The 21259-nt window shown below is 42.2% G+C and overlaps 1 protein-coding gene across 3 annotated transcripts in view; it reads right to left on the minus strand.

The window, feature by feature from the left end:
* The window catches only part of tbc1d1 (TBC1 (tre-2/USP6, BUB2, cdc16) domain family, member 1), an 87915-nt gene that overhangs the window by 30152 nt on the left and 36504 nt on the right, over positions 1–21259 (minus strand). For 2 of the 3 annotated variants that reach the window (XM_080722181.1, XM_080722183.1), the window contains 9 exons: positions 19821–19910; positions 19617–19721; positions 18739–18871; positions 17711–17802; positions 14959–15075; positions 13204–13329; positions 12622–12767; positions 11363–11644; positions 7046–7179 (listed from right to left, as the gene is read on the minus strand). In XM_080722181.1, coding sequence (XP_080578307.1) covers positions 7046–7179; positions 11363–11644; positions 12622–12767; positions 13204–13329; positions 14959–15075; positions 17711–17802; positions 18739–18871; positions 19617–19721; positions 19821–19910 — 1225 coding nt within the window. The remainder of the gene's footprint in view (positions 1–7045; positions 7180–11362; positions 11645–12621; positions 12768–13203; positions 13330–14958; positions 15076–17710; positions 17803–18738; positions 18872–19616; positions 19722–19820; positions 19911–21259) is intronic. The other variant, XM_080722182.1, reaches the window with a different exon arrangement.

Genomic DNA, 21259 nt, shown 5'->3' on the forward strand with positions numbered 1-21259 from the left:
TATATGGACATAAAATGGACATAGACAGACAGATATCCCCATATATGGGCATAAATGGACACACGCAAACAGATGGTCAAAACAGATCCTATGACAACAGGTATAATGGGGTTTGCATTAAAGGGTGGGGCATTCATCCCCTATCTATACTATAATTTTGCGAATGTCTGAGTGAGTGAGTGAGTGAGTGAGTGAGTGAGTGTCTGTCTGTCACAGCGTTTCTCCTCGGTGGCTGGAGCAATTGATCTGAAATCGCATCACCATCAGCATATGAACACACCTGACATAACTGTGAAGCCCGTTTGTCACTTTCACAAATCGTATGCTGTATATTAGCATTTTTATGGTGTATCTATATCTATTTAGCCTACAGTACCTTTTGTGACCACACATGTTAAGGGAGGGGCGCTGTTGTTCAGGCCATGCACAATCACACACAAACCCACACACACACACACACACACGCGGGGGGGGGGGGGGGGGGGGGGGGGGGGAGTGTGTGTGTGTGGGTGCAGGCGGGCGGGGGGGGGGGGGGGGGGGGGTGTTCTGGCCCTGTTACAGATGTTGTCCAAAAATCATGCAGATCGGTACACAGTATCTCTGTAGCCGTTAAATGGAACGGGTATTTCTTACATTGATGCTCCTACATATTAGCATGCAAGCACCAGTTAAAGTTACTTTCCATCCCTCATATACTGTGTGCACAGTGCACATCCCATAACCCACACACTGCACATCATTTCGGAGCTCATATCTTTGAACGGGTAAGGACTAGTTTACATTGTTCCCGAGTTGGCCAGGGCGCCGACTAGTAGTATAAATAGATAAGATTATTATTGGTGGCAGAATTGCAAGGGGGGTATATTTTGTATTTCTTTACAAAAGGCCAATAGACCAAGTATTTGTTTACAAACATTGAGAGACAGGTGCTGGTTTCATATAATGAATTCTCAACAGATCTCCAAAGCTGTTATTTTGGGGAGTGTTGGTTTCAGTTCATTCAATGTCTTCTAGTGTGTTGGCTTGACAGGAGCTCCTAGGGAGACAGACATATCTTGTATACTTGGCTGACATACAAGCTCACAACGCATCGCGGATGTGACTATTGTGAGCTTGTAGATCTGCTGTTCTTGGCCATTCTCTGCATGCGGCACCTTCGCACAATGGCTCATAAATTAGGCTGGAGGGTCTGCAGCTGTGCGGGCAGGCAAGCTGTGATGCAGTGATCATAGGGGGCAGCCCTCTGTTCTAATGGCAGCGACTGGAAGTGGGGTTTGGAGGACAACTGCTTTGAATCGCTATTATTGTTTACACACAACCGAAACCAAGGATTATATATTTAAAAAGTGAGAGATCACAATAAATATCCTAAGCCTCCATCCCCCACACTGGGAGGAAAACAGCATCAACAGCAAGTTTGATGGAATGCAAATTTACACATGAGTGCTGTGACCACTTTTCCCTTGCATCTTATGAGCGGTGGGGTTCATTTGGTGCCGGCCTGCGCACACATACAAATTATCATCATTGTCACGTTGTCTGATAAAGCGTCTATGGTTGACCAAAATCAGCCGTGTTCATCTAGCAATTCGAGATTATGAGATATTTTGTGTATAACTGCCAGTTTAATCTGATGGAAGGGCTAGAGGCAGCATTAAGTCACTCAAATGTTTAGGTTGCAAATACCATGCCATGGCAATCCACCCAGTAGTGTTTGAGATATGTTGTTTGGGACTAAGTGATAGACCGACATTGCTATCCTTAGAACACCCTGGCTAGTACGGTGACTTCATCTCCTAAATTATGATGTGCAAATATTAAGTGACACAACAGGCTGATTCCATAGCTTGTGTTTTCTCAATTGGAAGGATTTTCTAAAATTAAGGTTTCATTCTTCAGGATTGGGTTTATTCAATAGTTCATAAATTATACCAATCCTAGTCAGTCCAATTGTAGATGGCGAGGCCAGACTTAACCCTGCAAGGCCCAGCGTTGCTTTTTGGCAACGTTTTTAATATCATTTAAAAAAAAATGTTATAATTAGTTTTCCTGTTCTTTTTTCACATTAACATCACCATTAAATCCTATTGTTTAGTATTACAATGCCATTGGCCACGATATTTGCATATAAATACCCCCCACAGAGACTGACATTCACACCTCCCAGAGAAGTTGAAATTCCAGCGTCTGGACGAACAACATCTCACTTTTTAACTGAAGCTATTCCTCACAAAAACATAAGTAAAATGCCTGTAATTTTTTTTGGCGATCATTAGAATGTCTAGAACATGTGCATATGTTATTATTGTGAAAGATATCCCCAAAATGCAAATTAGAGCATAATTTATGATTTATGGCTATAAAACCTTACAAAAACATTATTCATTTTAAAGATTACATTTTCCTGTGATTAGGACTCCTACAACACCATCTGATTTTTTTCATTTTTTTTTTTGCAAGTAGAAATTAATTCGGGTCTTGCAGGGTTTTTTAAGTCTTCTATTTCTTTTCTTTTTTTTTTAAATGGCATTACTTACTTACTTAACGTAATACTACGTAATTTTATTTTAATATTTGGGGCACCCGATGGCCTAATGGTCCAGGCACATACCACAAAGACTATGATGCCTGACTACAGCGTGTCGCGGGTTCGACCCCAACGGCCTTTGCTGCATGTCACTCCCCATCTCTGCCCCCTTTTCCTCTATACCTAGTGTACTATCAATAAAGGCAAAAATCCCCCAAAAAAATATATATTAAAACAATATTTTTTTAATATTTAACTGTATCTTTACTTTACTCTTACCTGTATCTGTCCTGTTTCATTCTTACCACAGAGCAGCTATGACATTGACAACTGAATTCCCCCCACAGGATCAATAAAGGTCTATCTATCTTTTTCAATCCGTTTTAGCTAAACCAGTCTCATAGTGTATTGCTCAATCATAGTCTAAACACAACGAATGACATATCACACACACACAGATATGACAATATCTATTGTGTTATTCTGACATGCATGTCATGTGTTCTGCATGACCTTGCATTGTGCCATCCTGGCATGACCTTCTTGCCTTACTTGCACTGTGCCATCCTTACATGACCTCTTGCCTTGCTTGCATTGTGCTATCCTGGCATGACCTTCTTGCCTTGCTTGCATTGTGCTATCCTGGTATGACCTTCTTGCCTGCGCTATCCTGACATGCCCTTACCTTGCCTAAATATGACATGTGCGTGTACTATATAATGTATGTGTGCTTTGTTTTTTTCCACCACACAAGATTTATTTACAGGCGGAATGTGTCCAACCCCTCTACAGTGAGGATCTGAGGACATGCAAGCACAAACATGATTTCACCCGACAAAGCACTCTGTAAAAACATGCACAAAATTCCCAGTCCCAGGACAACACACGTATTTAAATAAAGACTTGAGAGATAGAGCTCCAGTCTGGTGATTAGTGTGTCAGCTGAAGCAAGAGAGGATTCGCTTGGTGTGGCATTTTCAGTGTTGCTACCTTCACATGTCTGCTGTTGTACTGCAACATTGATTGTGGATGTACTTAAATACCCCAACAACTAGAGGGGACACGATTCATTTTATTATGAAGTCCGATAGAGTCCATGTGAGTCCATAGAAAAAGCACCACGAGCATCAGATGAGTGGTTAGTGAAAAGTAAGCAGGTAGAGACAAAGATTAAGACGTAGACTAAGATGAAGTGCAAGTGAGAGAGAGAGAGAGAGAGACATGCGAGATCTGTGATCGTTCATCTTAAGTGGTTCCGACGGCTTTGAAGCAGAAAGTACAATATGGACAGTGGACACACATGCCCAAACACAGTAAGTATACTTAACCTGTTTCAGTGGATAAAGACTAAATTCATTCATCTCACCTTCTGAAAACAGCATGGAGATACGAAAACGCACGTACACAGTACACACACAGCTGGATGAAGCTAAAGCGCTCCAACTTATTTACATTCCCTATGGTGCAAAAACAATGCCTGCCTACAACATAAACCACACGCATACTGTTACTGTACATCATACAGAGCTTACAGCTATCCTAAGTGGCTGGACAAATTAGTTCTTTTTTAACAGATTTGCCTCAGGGACTTATTGTCCCCCTTCCCCCAGTTCCACCAAAAGCTCTCCGACCTCCCCTCCTAATTTGTCTCCTACCTCCAGCCCCTCCCCCCCCGTTTAAAACACCACTGACCCACACAATGCCCCCCACCCCACCCCACCCCATCCACCTGCTCCAGCAGGTGGTCCACACCAGGAAGCCTGCAGGGCAGGCCATGATGGAGTGAGCCTGAGGGTTCTCAAAAGCTGCACAGACCATGTGGTGCGTGGTATACTCCAGAACCTATTTAACCTGAACCTCAGTCTGGAGAGGGTCCCATCAATGAGGAAAAAATCAAACCTCGGTTCAAAGTGGAGCGGTGAATCTGAGCAGCTATACCCTGTGTGTGTGTGTGTCTAGTCTGCACAATAGTGCCCTAGAAGCGCTGTTTTCTAGATCTATGTTTTTACATTCTGTGTGTTCTAGATCTGTGTGCATGTGCGTGTGCGTGTGTGTGTGTGTGTGTGTGTGTGTGTGTGTGTGTGTGCCAACTGTGCCTGTGAGTGAGTGGTGAGTGTGCCTGGCCTGCACAAAACAGCGCCCCTCCTTTAACTAGTGTGTTGTGTGTGGCCACTCAAGGTATTGCCAGGCTACGGACGGACACGGCCACCCAGCCAGCCACCCACATACCCACGGACATACCTGTCTATTGGGAGCGCTTTCACCGCTCCAAAAATCTTGTCTGGTACCGATACCAAAACAATAACTCCAATGTTCTGAAATGCCTTACTTTAGATGCCTTGAGATCCCACATAAGGACGAACAAGTTAATACTGGTGACATGTGGACTTTACAACTGCTCCTCCAGCTGGCTTGATCAGGCTCAGGGACATTAAAATCAATCAGTGACTCTTTTTCATTGTATAGTACTGTTTGGACTCTCTTTGAATGTACTGTAGGTTGTGCGGGAACGCCTACTGAATTATGCGGGAACGCCTACTGAGTGGCAAAAAAATGACTTTCTGGCCATGACAGCCCATACATCCAAACAGAAAAGTCCTATCTGATTGCATTAAACAACGTTAAACTCACTTAGTCACTCACTTAGTCACTCGATTTGCCATTGACTTTATGCATGCGCATACCCTCTATATCTTTTTTTAAATGTCTCTTTCTTTTTTGTTTTCTGATGATGTGAGTGTGACATTTTAATTTCCCTTTGAGGATGAATAAAGCATCTAGCAGTAGCTACTGATTAATTAACTTATTTATTTTCATCAATCACTTCCAAAACCACTATGAAACTTTAAATGTATTTGTTCTTTCCTGCTACTGTTTTTGAGTGCCTGGAACGGACGCTTTGTTCTTTCGATATCTTCATTCCCATCGCTCCAATAGCACCAGATAGTAATATATTTTGTCCATCTGGCTGGCTGTCTTTTACACTTTAAATTTGTTGGCTGCAAAGCCATTTAAAGCTGGGGCTTTCATAAAGCAGCAAAAGTACTTTTCAGTACAAACACCTGTCTTGACCTGTAAGGTACAGTAGATACTGTGTGTGTTTATGTCACTATGTACACTGTCACAGTCTGCTAACCACGAATGTTCAACTATCTCCAGAGTCAACAGTAGTACAAAGAGTCAAAGACACACACTCTTTCTCTTTGTGTCTCAACACACATGCACACACATACACACCCATGCACGAACACACACACGCACACAATATCAGGATTGGAAGGCGGTTCTATGTAATGCATTAACCTGAAACAAAAAATAAATAAATGGAATATGGATTTATTTTCATCTTTTCAATTTATCTCCCTTCTCTCTCTCTATCTCAAACATTCACACATGTAAAAATACAAATATCACCACCTAACCATCAATTATTCTACTCACTATGCATACAAAATGAAATGGTGACATGCAGTGGGCAGATGTTGTCACTACAAGAAGACACACCGTTTGTGTATTGCAGGTGGAATGTGATGGTGGGTCAAGGTTATTTAAGGGTTTCTGTTCTAAATCTCTGTGTTCTGTTGTTGGCAGATTAGAACTCATTTTGAATAAATGTTATGCTTTGACCATCAGGGGTTTTGAGATAAGGTCAAAAATGTGTTCTGACCGCACATCACCACCTATGTTTCTGACCACCATAAAGACCTGGTCTTATCTTTATCACGATTATATAAGAGATCTGTGCTGTGATGTGGACTTGTAGGAAACGGTCTGTCCAGCTGAAGGCGGGGCGGGGACTGCTCCTCCCATTGGATGCTCTCTGTTCACTTCTCCCCAGGGGCGTCACAAGGGGGGGGGAGTTACCCGGGCACAAGGTGGAGGGGCCTTAATTATTTCATGCTTTGACTATTCAAAAATAGCAGATATACAAGCTCACAGCGAGCTTGTAGATCTGCTATTTTGGCAGATCTACATCTATTTTGGCTTTCTTCTTGGGTAATTGCCGGGTCTCTCTCTGTACATTGTGGTCATTTACATGTAGAGCATGTCAAGTATGGGCTTTATATGCTCTACATGCTACATGATTTGGAGGACCCCATGTAGGTACTCTGAGGACCCCCTAGGGGTCCCTGTTGAAGACCCTTGCTCTACATGTAAAGTATTTCTGCGATTTGGCATAATATAAATAAATCAGATTAGTCTTGACACCTGTACCTACAGTACTGTGCAAGGCAGTGTGTGGTAGTAGATACAGAACATTCAAACACGTGCGCAAGTGAGTGTGTGTTTATGTAAGCTAAGATGTAATAACGCACTGGGCTGTCCCCTTGGCTTGCATTCACACACAGACACAAACAGCAAACACAGGTGTATTTCTCTGACTAAACCCACCCACGCATCACTTATCATCTCATTAGTTCATCGCCAAACAAACCACGCTCTCTTTCCTTCTAGATTCGTCTGTGACATAACGCTATGCAGGTGTGTGTACGCGAGAGAGAGAAAGTTTGTTTTTACCAGGCGTTTCTGGGTTCTTCTGAGGGGTAGCGACCCGTAGGAAGATCTGCTGCCTCCAGGAGTGACGGTGGCTGCGTAGAGGACTTTCCTCCACTGCATATACTGCACCTGGGCTGGACAGAGCTGCCACATCACTGGAGCGTGCACGCAAGCACACGTGCACACACACACACACACACACACACACACACACACACACACACACACACACACACACACACACACACACACACACACACACACACACACACACACACACACACACACACACACACACACACACACACACACACACACGTCAAAGTGAGAGAGATATATACACACACACACAGTACCACACATATAGCTGGTATAAATGTGACACACACAAGTATGCGTATGCACAGGAACACACACGCACGCACAAACTCAATATTCTGCGCACACACACACCAATGCATTTTGTATGATTTTGTTTTGGTTTTATTTGCGTATACCTGCACTTTAGGTCAGGGCTATCGTTCTCATGGACGGGAGCCAGGAATTGGAATTTCAGGAAGTTAGGAACAGAGGAGGACGAGTGCAGGCGAGCGCGCAGGCCTCCCAGAGGGCTGGGATGGAACAGGGGAGGATGGAGGGGAGGATGGCAGTGGAATAAAGGAGGAGAGAGAGAGAGCGAGTACGAGAGAAAGTGAAACAAAACTAGGGGTGGGCGATATGGAAAAATACAATATCACGATTTTTTCCCAAGCTGTATCACGATACACAATCTTATCACAATTCTTTTTCATGTTGGTTTCTATGGTTATTTTTCAAGTTACTTAACTCTTTGAGTGCCAATCCCGAACTAGTTCGGCTTTATTAGCGTATCGTAGAGTGCCGATCCCGAACAAGTTCGGCTTTTAAAAAAAAAAAAAAAAAAAATTTGAAAAAAAATTTTTTGAATTTTTTTTTTTTTTTTTTGGACCCCATCAAATCTGGTGAACATGATTTCAATCGCGATTTTGCATGTTCCACCCCCATACAACCCCATCTAACATACAGGGCAGCCATTTTTGTTTACATTACATGTAAAACATAATGGCGATTATCTCAAGAATGCCTGAACGGATTTCCAATCGGATTTTTTTGTTTGAAAGCTGTGAACAAACTGCACAAATCCACTCCAATGCAATCCAGGATTGCATTGGATTTTTTAGAGCTCATTCTTCTCTGTTTTTTTCCCATGCATGAGGTGTGCAAGGTTTAATCATGGCTAAGTTGACGAAAATAAGGCTTCTAAAATGCTTGGTAGCCAATAGCTAACTTCAAGCTAACTTCATCCTCTTCCTGTACATGCACAAAGGAAAGTGTTCAGGCAAGTCATGGCTCCAGGGCTTGGGCATGCATTACCAGCATATCTCTATTATTCTCTGGTCACTGGGCGCCCTCTAGTGGTGATAGGCTGGCACTCAATGAGTTAACAGTACAACCACCTATAAGGTAACAACAACTAAATAAGTAACAGACCATTTAGACCAGTGGTCCTCAATGTGGGGTCCAGGGACTCTCTGGGTTCATTTGGGAGGTCTAAATTGATGAGTATGTAAAATTAAGTATACAAATGAAGTATACAAATGTTGTTTCATTTGTATACTGTCAGACATTGAAAGGTTTGAATACTAGTGATTTAGACCAAAATGCAGATTTAAATGAATTCTGCAATGAATCTCTGTTTTTAACAATTCAACGATATTTATCACCATATCGCCCACCCCTAAAACAAAACTACTACAACATGGAAAATGGAGCACGCGAGAGGTTTGCGAAATTCCAGTGAAACGACAATAATTGCAGGAGAAAAGAAAGAATGGAAGAGAGGAAATCTGTGTTCAACTTTCTCGGGAATAGGTGAGTGACAGGGTGCTGCTCACCTTCTTTTGTTGAGCCGGGCCCCAGAAGAGGGGGATGAAGGATGACGAGAAAGAAGAGGAGAGGAGGATGAAGGGCAAGGAAGGGTGGTGAGGAGGGTGGAGTCGGTTGGAAGAGGTCTGAGTCAACAGAAACAGTGAGAGAGCGAGAGTGAGAGCGACAGAGAGAGAAAGAAATATGTGCAGAAAAGCAAAGAAAAACTTTCGGAACAATAAAGGACAGGAGTGGAGGACGAGTTGAGAGAAGATGTTATGATATATTACAAATGGATGTTAAAGTTGTACCATGTAACTTTTTTTATAAAACAAATCTTAAAATTGTCCTAACTGTTAAATCGCTAAAGTTTTAGAACACCCACTCCGTTATTTTCAGCTTCTGAAGCCTTCTCTTTATATGTTTTCTATGATCCTGGCCGTGGACCGGATTTCGCGCCAAAATGACGTAATCTGCATCATCTGTATACGTTGTGTATACGTTGCCCAATCACATCGCCGATCATGCACACATGGTACACTACCGGCCAATCACAGCGCATCTTGAAGTGGGGTCGCCATATTTGTAGTCGCCCGTGTGTCTCTTTACTCAAAAGGTAATCTCGCCTACCAGGCAGGGTGAAGTAGTCCGTTTCTCCGGAATGCCTGAACGCACAGGAACCAGGGACCCCTCTAAAGATAGCTCTCGGCGTTGTGGAGGCAGACGCGGGGGTGTGAAGGTACGAAAAACGGGCGAAAGACGCGAACGCGACCGCGGTTTGCTATAGGGCTACTGACCACTAGTTGAGCATCTTACACAGTATAGCTTTAATGCAAAAAAAAAAAAAAAAAAGAAGAGCAAGAGACGAGCAAGTGCACAGGAGGCGACTGGAGAGGAAAGCTGAACATAGAACAGGAAGCACCACACACTGCTGACAGGAAGCCAACTATCTTTGGATGGAAGCAGAGAATGACAGCATGCCCTGTGATAAAGGACCATACCAGTGTTACTGGCACATAGTTTACATGATGGCCATAGCTGAATGGGTAGAGAGACCGTCTGGGATTCAGAAGGTCTGCCCTCCTCAGTGTACCATAACTGCTCCCCGGATGCTATATTATAGCACCCACTGCTCCAGATTTTTACTTAAGCCAGCAGAGGGCGCAAGTACTGCATTCTGTGTTTCTGTATGTGGCGTGTCTGTCTGTGTTTACATCATCCAATGGGAAAACCCTTGAACAAACATGTGTTTACTCGTCCAATGGTGATATTAATATAAATATTGAACTATAAAGAACACAGTGACTTTCAAAAGGGTGAATTACCAACACAATGCAACTTTAAAGTCTTGTGGAGTGTTTTACTGTTTTTCCACTGTTTCAACACGAATGGCAGTGTAAGACAATTAAATATGTAGTCTGAGACAAAATTATACACCGCATACACTTAATAACTGAAATTAGACTGGTATGATACTTTAACAAAGAAAACCAATTAGATAAAACTGACAAAAAGAAAAACTAAGATTTGTCTTTAATGCACCTTTGAGTGAATCAATATTATAAACCAAACCATGCTGACGGAATCGCAGTTACAATGCCATCTATTTGGTATCGTCATTATAAAGCAATCTGATTGAAATCGCCCAATCACAATCACCAAATCGAATGGCCGTTACAATGCCATGTAATTAGAATCACTGTTACAATGAAGTCTAATCAGAATATTCATTACAAAGCAGTCTGTTGACCAATGCCCCATCATTGATAGAAAGCCATTTAATCAGAATTGCAAAGCCCACCAATCACAATCACCATTACAAGGCTGTCTTCACCTTTCTCAATGTATCCCATAGAATGGCTAATATACTAACAAATACATTTTAGATGTAAAGTGTCCACTTCATTTCTTATTGTTTCTAGTATAGTAGTTTTTAAGAAAAAAGTAAAAATACTGTTTATCTAAACTCATTGTCTGCCAAACCCGAGTATCCCGAGCTGTCGCCGAATGTTCCCTGCTGCCAAACACGAGTATCCCAAGCTATGGTTTTCTGACGCTGGATGGAGCAGTTCGCTAGCCTATGGGTCACCACTTATTTCCAGGGTTTGCCTGGACGTCACCTGACACGTCAATGACATAACGGAAAAATAAAAAATAAGTCTTTCCTCGTCTTTAGGAGGCGATGGAAAAACAACACATCATTGATGTGGTGGACAAGAAAGATGTGGTGGATGCAAGGTTGACGCGAGAGTCTATCTCTCAAATGGATGGTCGCGCATGGACCAGGATTATTTGGTCCAAGACACTCGTGTGTCATTCAAGGGCCCCTGTGAGTGGATCATTTGTTGTTTTCATTCTGGCAGTCAATGAGTTTAATGACAAATATAAAAATGCAAAAAAGGAGATTTTTTTTATGATCAGCGGCCCACACACACAGCATTCACGTCTCCTTACTTGCTCTGGTGTGGCGTGTCAGTGCTGACAGAGTAGTGTCGCACCAGCTTGGGCTTGGTGGCCGCAGTGGGGTCCTGTGGGGTCTGACAGTGCATCCGTGGCGGGGAGTCCATTGTGGAGGAGGGGGTGGAGGGGTGGCTGTAAGTGCTGGCACGCCGACGGAAGCCCTGTGACTGAGCATCGCGGGATGGACTGAGGGAACTGAGGGAAGGGGAGGAAGGAGAGAGAGAGAGGGATGGAGAGGCCACGAGGCCTTTCAGGTCTCCTGTGGAGTTGTGGCACCTGTGGCAGAAGAGATGAGCATCAGCACAATGGGAGGAGGATTATGGGTGATTTTGCTTGGCTGCACATCATGTCACGCAGAGAAAATAGACACTCTACAAACTCACAATTCAAATTGACTGCTTAAAATTTTCCAGTTAGATGTGGTGAATTGTTGTTAAATAATCTCATTTCCCAACATCTTCGGCTTTGTCAGATTCTACAACTGCAACTTTTGCATTTATTGCATTGTGCCATCATGGCCAGGTAGCAGCATAAACATTAATTAAGCTGCTTGATCTTTCTCTGGTATTTTATCTTACTTACAGTACATACAAAAACATCTTACTTGCCATTTCCTCAAAATTGATTTGTAACAGGGCTAATAGAGGGTGGTTTCATGATGTCTTTCCCACAAATGAACTTTGATATGTCCACACTACAAGCAATTCTGATCAGAACGCGAGCTAGACCGTATCGCCAAGTCATTTGGCAGATCTGACTCAAATGCGAGCCAAATTCATGTGTGCATGTCCAGACCAGTCACTTAGATAGATCTGTATTGATCATGCAGGGGAAATTCATCAGATCATATAAATAGCATAGAAGTATGTCAAAGAACTGATTTAAAAATAATACAGTTGGTTTAAAAAGCATTGAACGGTTTAGGGCCAACATTTCTGATCTTGTGCCATCATGATCCAGCCAGCCCTCTCAGGTCATATGGGAAAGGTCTGCTTTCTGTCCCCAGAATTAGAACTAAACGTTTCAAAGTTTTCAATTTTAAGTTTTGTTTGCCGCCGCCTTTAACTGGAGGTTTTCTTTTCTTTCCATATTGCAAAGTAATTTATTTATTTAATTAAGTAAGTAGTACTGTCCTTCATTATTTAATTTTATTTTAATGCTCTGTGTCTAAATGTGTGTGTGTGTGTGTGTGTGTGTGTGTGTGTGTGTGTGTGTGTGTGTGTGTGTGTGTGTGCGTGTGTGTGTGCACGTACCTGAGTGGGCTGGTAGGCTGTAGTGTAGAGGATACAGAAAGGGAGTCTTCTGGTGAGGGTTGGTGGCTGCTGTTCAGAGTGGAACTGGAAGAGAAGCTGTCACCTCCATCACTGTTCTCCCTTGGCACCCTGGACTTGTTACTGCTCTATGGAGCACACACACACACACAAACACACGCACAATTCAGTATGGGTATGTGACCAAAGTTAAACAATGCCTACGGATGCTTTTATGCCATGATAACAAACCATTTCATAGTTCCTAAAGCTGTGTAATCAATAGGGAAACATTTCTTAGTAAACATAAAGTAACTTCTTCTTCTAAATGGAAAGTTAAGTCTCTGAATGGAAAGTTAAACTCCAACTAGTGGAACATCTTCCTTCCAAGTAGGACATGTTTATTTAGCTTCTTGAGTAACACGAGAGCATAACAAAGCTCAGTCAGCAAAGCTTTATGGGAGCTATAAAAGTACAGTAAGCACACACAAAGACACGTGCCAACTCACACACACACACACACAGACATACTGTATGCACGTATGCAACCATACGTGCATACAGAGGCAGAGAGTGTGAACCTACCTTCCAGATTCCCTCTAGTGACTCAGTGAGAGAGCGCTTGGCTCTGGTCTTGAACTGTTCCAGGCGCTGTCGACTGCTGCTCTGCTGTTGTATCTCCACTGGGGCTGGGATTGCCTCCTCACACACCTAGTGTGTGTGTGTGTGTGTGTGTGTGTGTGTGTGTGTGTGTGTGTGTGTGTGTGTGTGTGTGTGTGTGTGTGTGTGTGTGTGTGTAAAGAAAAAGGCAAAATTGAAGAGGTCAAGTTTCTGTAAAGCAGCGTTTCTGAAACTTTTTCCAAGAGAAATGAGATGTTCCCCTGGGAACCAACCACACTTACTAAAGTACATATCTTATGTTTTAGGAAACACTGCTCTAAAATATGGAGGAATAGGACAACAGCAATGTAAGTAGTAGAAGGGTAGAATGATCAGAAAATGACTGAGATGGGTTAGATCGATGTAATAGTAGTAATAGTAGTAATGTATACTACTGTATGAGATAAGATAATAAAGATATCTGGCAGAGAGCAGGTCTAGAGCTTAGATCGGGCCTAAAAAAGTGAGCCCGGCCCAACCCAGCCTGACAGAACTTCAGCCCGGGACCGACCCAAAGCCTGACAAGCGTAATTGCTGCTGCAGCAGCCTTTTTTCTCATTTGGTGATTTGTTAAGAACAGAGTCCTTTTCCATCTGTCTTTATATATATAAAAGACATTGTAGCATGTACCGTCCTAATTATGGAACAAATAAACATCGGAGCCTAATTCTTCAATCAATCAATCAATCAAAAAGCCTCGCTGGAAAACACAGCTGATGGCCGCCGCTGCAGCAGGCGTACAGGCTATTATAGCTACAACTTTCACACAAAATCTATTATGATATTAGGATACAAAAGTGTCTGTGGACTGTTTCAACGATGTCCTCCGCTCTGATCTGCTCGACCAGCGCATGCAAGGACATGCCACAGCAGCCAGCCACACACAGCACAGTCACACACATGCTCAACTGTCAAGTTGCACAACAGCGCGGTATATCATGATACCGCGCTGCTCTTGGCTACCGGATTAAAAAAGCCCGACCCAACCCAAAGCCCGTCATATACGTGACCAATTGAGCCCGGCCCGGCCCAGGCCGCGCCACGCCGACCTATCGGGTCCCGTCGGGCTCGGGCTGAAATTCTAAGCTCTAAGCAGGTCTACCACCAGTGGAAGAGGAGATTAAAAGAAGAAGAATGGGGATGAGCCCAAGACTAGCTGGAAAAAAGAATCCCAGGATAGGACTGTAGTCCATGAGGACTTTGATGAGTTATGAGTCCATGAGGACTGTAGTCAACGGTCTGTGCTCCATGAAAAGGAGCAATAGTAAGTAAGTATGTAAATGGGTACTGTACCGGTTTGCTGTCTGCATGTTGTGTGTAATAAGTAAGTATGTAAACGGTACTGTACCGGTTTGCTGTCTGCATGTTGTGTGTAGTAAGTAAGTATGTAAACGGTACTGTACCGGTTTGCTGTCTGCATGTTGTGTGTAGTAAGTAAGTATGTAAACGGTACTGTACCGGTTTGCTGTCTGCATGTTGTGTGTAGTAAGTAAGTATGTAAACGGTACTGTACCGGTTTGCTGTCTGCATGTTGTGTGTAGTAAGTAAGTATGTAAACGGGTACTGTACCGGTTTGCTGTCTGCATGTTGTGTGTAGTAAGTAAGTATGTAAACGGGTACTGTACCGGTTTGCTGTCTGCATGTTGTGTGTAGTAAGTAAGTATGTAAACGGTACTGTACCGGTTTGCTGTCTGCATGTTGTGTGTGCTGGTGGTTCTTCTGTCTGTCCTCGTACAGGCTCCTCAGACTGGCCATTACCAGCTCATTCTCCTCCTGGTCGTTCTTAGGGCGAGCCCTCTGTAAACACGATACAGTGTTAAATATTCTTGAATGATGTACTTTCACTGTTCCTAATGCTAGTGTAATATCCATGTTTCAATATAGTCTGAAGATTAGTAATTGAAAAAAATACTGGTGGAAGAATTAGTACAATCCAATCGATGCAATGGTTAATTCAGATTAAGATTATGTAAAGAAGAAAATAATAATAATAATAATAATAATAATAATACTGTGTCACAAGACAAGTTTGGGAATATGGAGTTTCCTAAAGACGGGAACATTACTCAGCATGTTTTTTCTTCCTATCGCCAAAATAAAAGTCTGGGTTTCCGAGGGGAGGCTACTCAGCATGTGCTTCGAGACTGTAGTTCAGGTCTATCACCAGCAGATGGCATCCTAACCATATGCAGGAAGGGTTTACACTCAAACAGTAGTTCAGGTCTATCACCAGCAGATGGCATCCTAACCATATGCAGGAAGGGTTTACAAGCACAGCACTCAAACAGTAGTCACTTGGACAGCAATAATCAGAAGAATGGAATGTATAACAAGCAAGCACCATTCACTGGAACAATGATAAAAATAGGACCACCCTGACCAAATAATAGGCTGTGAATTAAAGGGGTTTTGTCGGAAAACCCTGTAGACCACAAACAGCAAGGTATGTAGTGCAGTCTCCAGTATAAACATACAGCCTGTACTGTATGTTTAACTCATTTAGTGCCACCCCTTTCACCACTAGAGGGCGCCCAGTGGCCAGAGAAAATCCCATAGAGATATGCTGGTATATGCAGAAGCCCTGCAGCCATGACTTGCCTGAACACTTTCCTTTGTGCATGACTGCATGTACAGGAAGAGGATGAAGTTAGCTTGAAGTTAGCTATTGGCTACCAAGCATTTTAGAAGCCTTATTTTCGTCAACTTAGCCATGATTAAACCTTGCACACCTCATGCATGGGAAAAAAACAGAGAAGAATGAGCTCTGAAAAATCCAATGCAATCCTGGATTGCATTGGAGTGGATTTGTGCAGTTTGTTCACAGCTTTCAAACAAAAAAATCCGATTGGAAATCCGTTCAGGCATTCTTGAGATAATCGCCCTTATGTTTTACATGTAATGTAAACAAAAATGGCTGCCCTGTATGTTAGATGGGGTTGTATGGGGGTGGAACATGCAAAATCGCGATTGAAATCATGTTCACCAGATTTGATGGGGTCAAAAAAAAAAAAAAAAAATTCAAAAAAATTTTTTTCAAAAAAAAAAAATTTTTTTTTTTTTTTTTTTTTTTTTTTTTTTTTATATCCCGAACTTGTTCGGGATAGGCACCCTGTGATACGATCATATATCCCGAACTAATTCGGGATAGGCACTCAATGAGTTAAGAGCATGCAGGCATTTATTCATCATTCATTCATCAGCTCTTAATTGCTCCCTTTGAACACCAAGCATGGTAAAAACAAGCATGCACTCTTGAAAGAAAGGTATGTGTGTGTCATTGTGAATCCTACAGCGTATAAAGAACTTGTGATTTGTTCATGATGCAGTGAGTTAGACTTGTTTTATCTGCATTTTTATCTCGAATGGCCTGAAAACGTTGAAGACCCCTGTTTTAGGATGATAATTGATCCGGCCGAAATGTCTGCTGTGCAGTGAGTGTTGGTAATCATTGGTACCAGACCTTAAACCTAAAGTCTAAAGTAGGGACCAGCAAAACGTCCAGTTTAGGATTTAGTACGTTTACATGCATACAAGAAACCAGGATACTGTGAGTACTCTGGTTTAGCAGGAATTAGAGAAGTGCGGTTGGTTACATGCAGTTTCTCTGGTTACTCTAAAATGCCAGAATACATGCCCTTTGGTCAGTAAGCAGATTACCCCTAAACCTCTTCAAAAGAAGCATTTTGACCACAATTACAATGCAGACAGTAGTTTCATAACAGTCTACAGAGTTTAACCACTGTCTTAGAGCCTATGAACATTATTGTTCGGGTGTCCCCCAGGGGTCTATAGTCGATCCCCTCATTTTCCCCCTCTACACCAAATCTCTTCACCAAAAATAGACAATCTACAAGCTCACGTGTCGGAAAACAAAATTTGTTGTGAGGTTGTAGATTGCCTATTTTTGACGAATGTTCACCTAATATGACATGACCATAGGGATGCTAGGGTTCATGTGATTAAGGGATGTTCACCATTACCATGCCTATGCAAAAATAGGCAGAATGGAATATTTTGACCTTTCTGGAACTTAAGGTGAAACCCTAAGGGCTGATGCATACTCCACTTTTAGAATTTAAATCGGTTCTGTTCGGGGTTGCATGAATTTGCATTCTGCACAGGCATGCATGAGAATAATCATCCAGTACACGGCCTGCCTCAGCAAGCGTTTAGTCAAACTAGCATTGCGCTGGATAGAGTTTACTTAGTTGTCAATAAATAAACATACCAAATTTGCAGTACATTTATTTAATCTATTATGATGATTATGCAAAAAGTAATTGCGATTATCTCAAATAATAGAGATTAGGCAATTAATGTAATAATTGTGACAGGTCTATGGATGAAGTAACAAAATACCGGAACACACAAACACACGCACGCACCCACCCACACACACACACACACACACACACACACACACACATATTACCATTGTGTTCTCAAATACTGAAGCTTGCTCCTGGTTGTCCAGTGAGGCCAAGTGTTTCTGAAGCTCCAACTTTGTCTTAGCTGGGTGAAGACCTTAAAATAGTACACACAAATAATACCCTTTAAATATGGAACTGTGACAACCAATGGTGACCAACAAGTTTGTTTACTTTGCATAAAATGCTGGGTGGCAAAGAGCAACTACACACACATTTGATGTCAGGCGGAAACCACTTATCTCCATATTTCAACTTTTTATACTTACTTTTTAAGTCGCTAAAATAGCTGATCTCCAAGATCACAACGCGTCACATTGTGAGTACAGTATGTAGAATAGATCGGTTATTTTTGCTATTTCTTAAAGGAATTATAGGTAACTTTAAGACTATTAAAATATATACGTACGTATATACATTTTTAGCAGTCATTTCCCTTCATCAGTAACTATATTATTGTGCTGGGATGTTTCCTTGCAGAAAGACACATCCCCTGGCTATATTTCTGTTCTGTTCCACTCTTTATGTTGACATTAAATGTCAACAGAAACAGTGGAGGGACGTTTTTGTCAGGGGGAGCTCAGCCAGAGCTCTTAATTGCTCCCTTTGAACTTAAAAGGGGTTGTGCACTAAGGTAATTGATTGGGCCATAAAAGTGTCAAGTCCTCGTTAGTGATCTCTCTAATCAATGAAAACATCAAAGACAACTACCTGTTTGATGCCTGTCATAGAGGGGAGGGGGGAATGTGTTTGTGTACACACAAGCTTGCATATTTATTTATTAATTAAAAAGTATAAGTGGTTAAGAGTGTCTGTGGGTTTTAATTTAAAGTATTAACAAGTGCTTATGACTAAATAACTACATGGGATTCATTGCAACACAGCTACGTTTTGTCCACTTCCTGAAAAGTAACAGTTTTGGACATACAAGGTTTCCACCTGGCAGCGACGATATGCACTCTTCTTTGATAATGAGATGGGTAAACAGGGTCCTGTGCATTGTGGTTCTTAAACAGGGTGAGTGGTCTCCTACCTTCGATCCCCTCACACAGTCTGTGTAGCTGCTGCATGGGGCAGCTGTCACACTGCTGGCTCTGGGTCCTCTCGCTCCGCAGCAGAGCCGCCACAGAAAACGCCTGCTTCAAAGTCAGCATGATCTCATCCACCTAGTATGTGAAAGCACAGTACCCACACAGTAATGCTCTCAGTGTTCATGTATAGGTGATTGATTATTTGAATGTTTTTTATTGACAAGAATGCATATACATGGACCAGGGGTCATCGATATGTCCGTACAGACAAATGTGTCCGTGGCAAAACTTGGCCTTGTCTGTGGAAAATTGTAGATATTGTTTTTTCATAATATTTTGATCATAAGACCCCATTAATGAATGTCTGAATGTCTTCAGAACGATGACACTGATTTACTATGCCAATATTATGACACATTAGGAGTCCATTAGTGGTATTTCTTTTTTTCAAGGACCCCCATAACTCTGAGTGTGTACAAATGGAATGAAATGAACCCGTAAGGGTTTGGTGTAAACATGTCCACCACAAGCCAGCATGGCAATGACTCCTGACATGAACATATTTGTACACATCTATCAATGTATATGTGTATGTGTGTAAACTGAGATTCATACTTTATATGAATTTCAGTTGTGATGTTGAGTGTGACATCAAGCAGATGAATGTAGTCTATAGCAGCTTTAACTCTGAGTTAGGGGTCTATTTGGTTACATTTATACACTCTTGGAGTTACAAATGGATAAATGAACAAAGAGGATTTTACTGTGGAGTAATGCAGCATTTCTGTGTAGTCTTATTTTCCAGTCCATATCCATTCATTCATATCATCACAATGACATCATTCTTCTAACCCGTGTACACTCTGCTTCCCCATCTCACCAGTGATTCATCTGTACACTGGAAGATATAGCAGACAAAGTGGCAGCTCCCTCCGTCCACCGTCTCCCTACAGATGAAGCCAAAGTGATCCACGTGATGGATACCCTACGGAGAAAATGTCCAGGCAGTGATCAGTATTGACTATATTTAACCATACAGTACACACACTAACCCTATAACCCACTGCAACTGTACAGTACATACCTGTGAGCAGAAGGAGATTTCTCTGAAGCTCTTCTCGATGGCAACCTTCTTAGTGTCTGGGCTGACCAGGTAGATCTGAGACCTCCCCACCTAAAACACACCGTGAGCAATAGAATGAGTGAGTGAGAAGCTGTTGTAAAGAAAAAAGGCAATACTTTCTGATTGAGTGAAAATTTAATTGAAAATAAATTCAAAATGATAAAAGACCATTGTGGCCCTTCTTTCTGGCCCCAGTAGATGGGAAATTGTCTTTACAGCTTCACACTGATCAGATAGCTCTGATGGATGCACTGATGAGCTTAGTGGTTAAATGTCTTGCTCAGGGACACTTCTGCACCTATACAGGTTAAGCCAGCTAGCTTCTGATTCCTCTCCATCCACTCAGCTAGTCTCCACTAAACACCTACCTTTCCCTCTGATGAAAAATACTTAATGTTGCACATAGTGCAATAGTTGTTTATTATTCTGTCATGTATTAAGCATTCTTGATTATGTGTGTGTGTGTGTGTGTGTGTGTGTGTGTGTGTGTGTGTGTGTGTGTGTGTGTTTTATTCCTGAGGTATACATGAATAACATGAACTAGAGATATAGGCCCCCATTGGCCCCAATTTTACATCTACAGATTTACAGATCGCTGCTCCAGTGATGAATTTACAATTTACAGGAAGGGGAGCCCCACGCGACCCTCAAGTATAAAAAAAGGAAAACATATAATGAATGTAATAAATAAATAAATGTTGGCCAATAAAAACGATAATAGTAGGATGGATAATTAAAAAGGAGTTCTGTGTAAACAATGGTGTCAGTAATGCCCTTGTCATTATCCACAATGAAAACCTTGAATTGAACCCTTGAAAACGTTAGATTATTCATCATGTAGGTCTATTGAAGGTAGCCTATAACGTGGCCATGCCCTGGAGATATTGTGATATCACACAAAGCATTGTCGCTCTTAGGGTGTCTTAAGGAGATATTATGATGTCACGTGAAGCATGACGATATTGTGATGTCACGGGCCATGCCTCCGTGTTAATATGATGTCACTGAAGCATGACAATATTGTGATGTCACGATCCATGCCTCTAGTGATAGTGTGATGTCACATGAAGCATGTCCTCCAAAAATGTTGTAAAAAGTGAAATTACTCATCATGTAAGTCTATTGAGGGTAGGAAAGCCTCTGGAGAATATTGTAGGCGAAAACCCAGTTGATTTTGAGTGTCCCGGTTCCTGCGTTGGCATCCCGGCACAACGAATTGGGGGACCCCTCTCGAATTATAGTAGTATATATATATACTAGCAAGACGCCTCAGGGCGACATACGACCTCAGGTCGCGCCAATTCTTTGCCATCTGGCCAGTGATGTATATCTGCAGAGCCACACCATAAAGATCCAAACATGTGGATCTCAGGCTCCACATGGCAACAGTGTGGCTCCAA

The sequence above is a fragment of the Nannobrachium achirus genome, assembly GCF_963921795.1.
Source record: "Nannobrachium achirus genome assembly, chromosome: 3".
Taxonomy (NCBI): Eukaryota; Metazoa; Chordata; class Actinopteri; order Myctophiformes; family Myctophidae; genus Nannobrachium; species Nannobrachium achirus.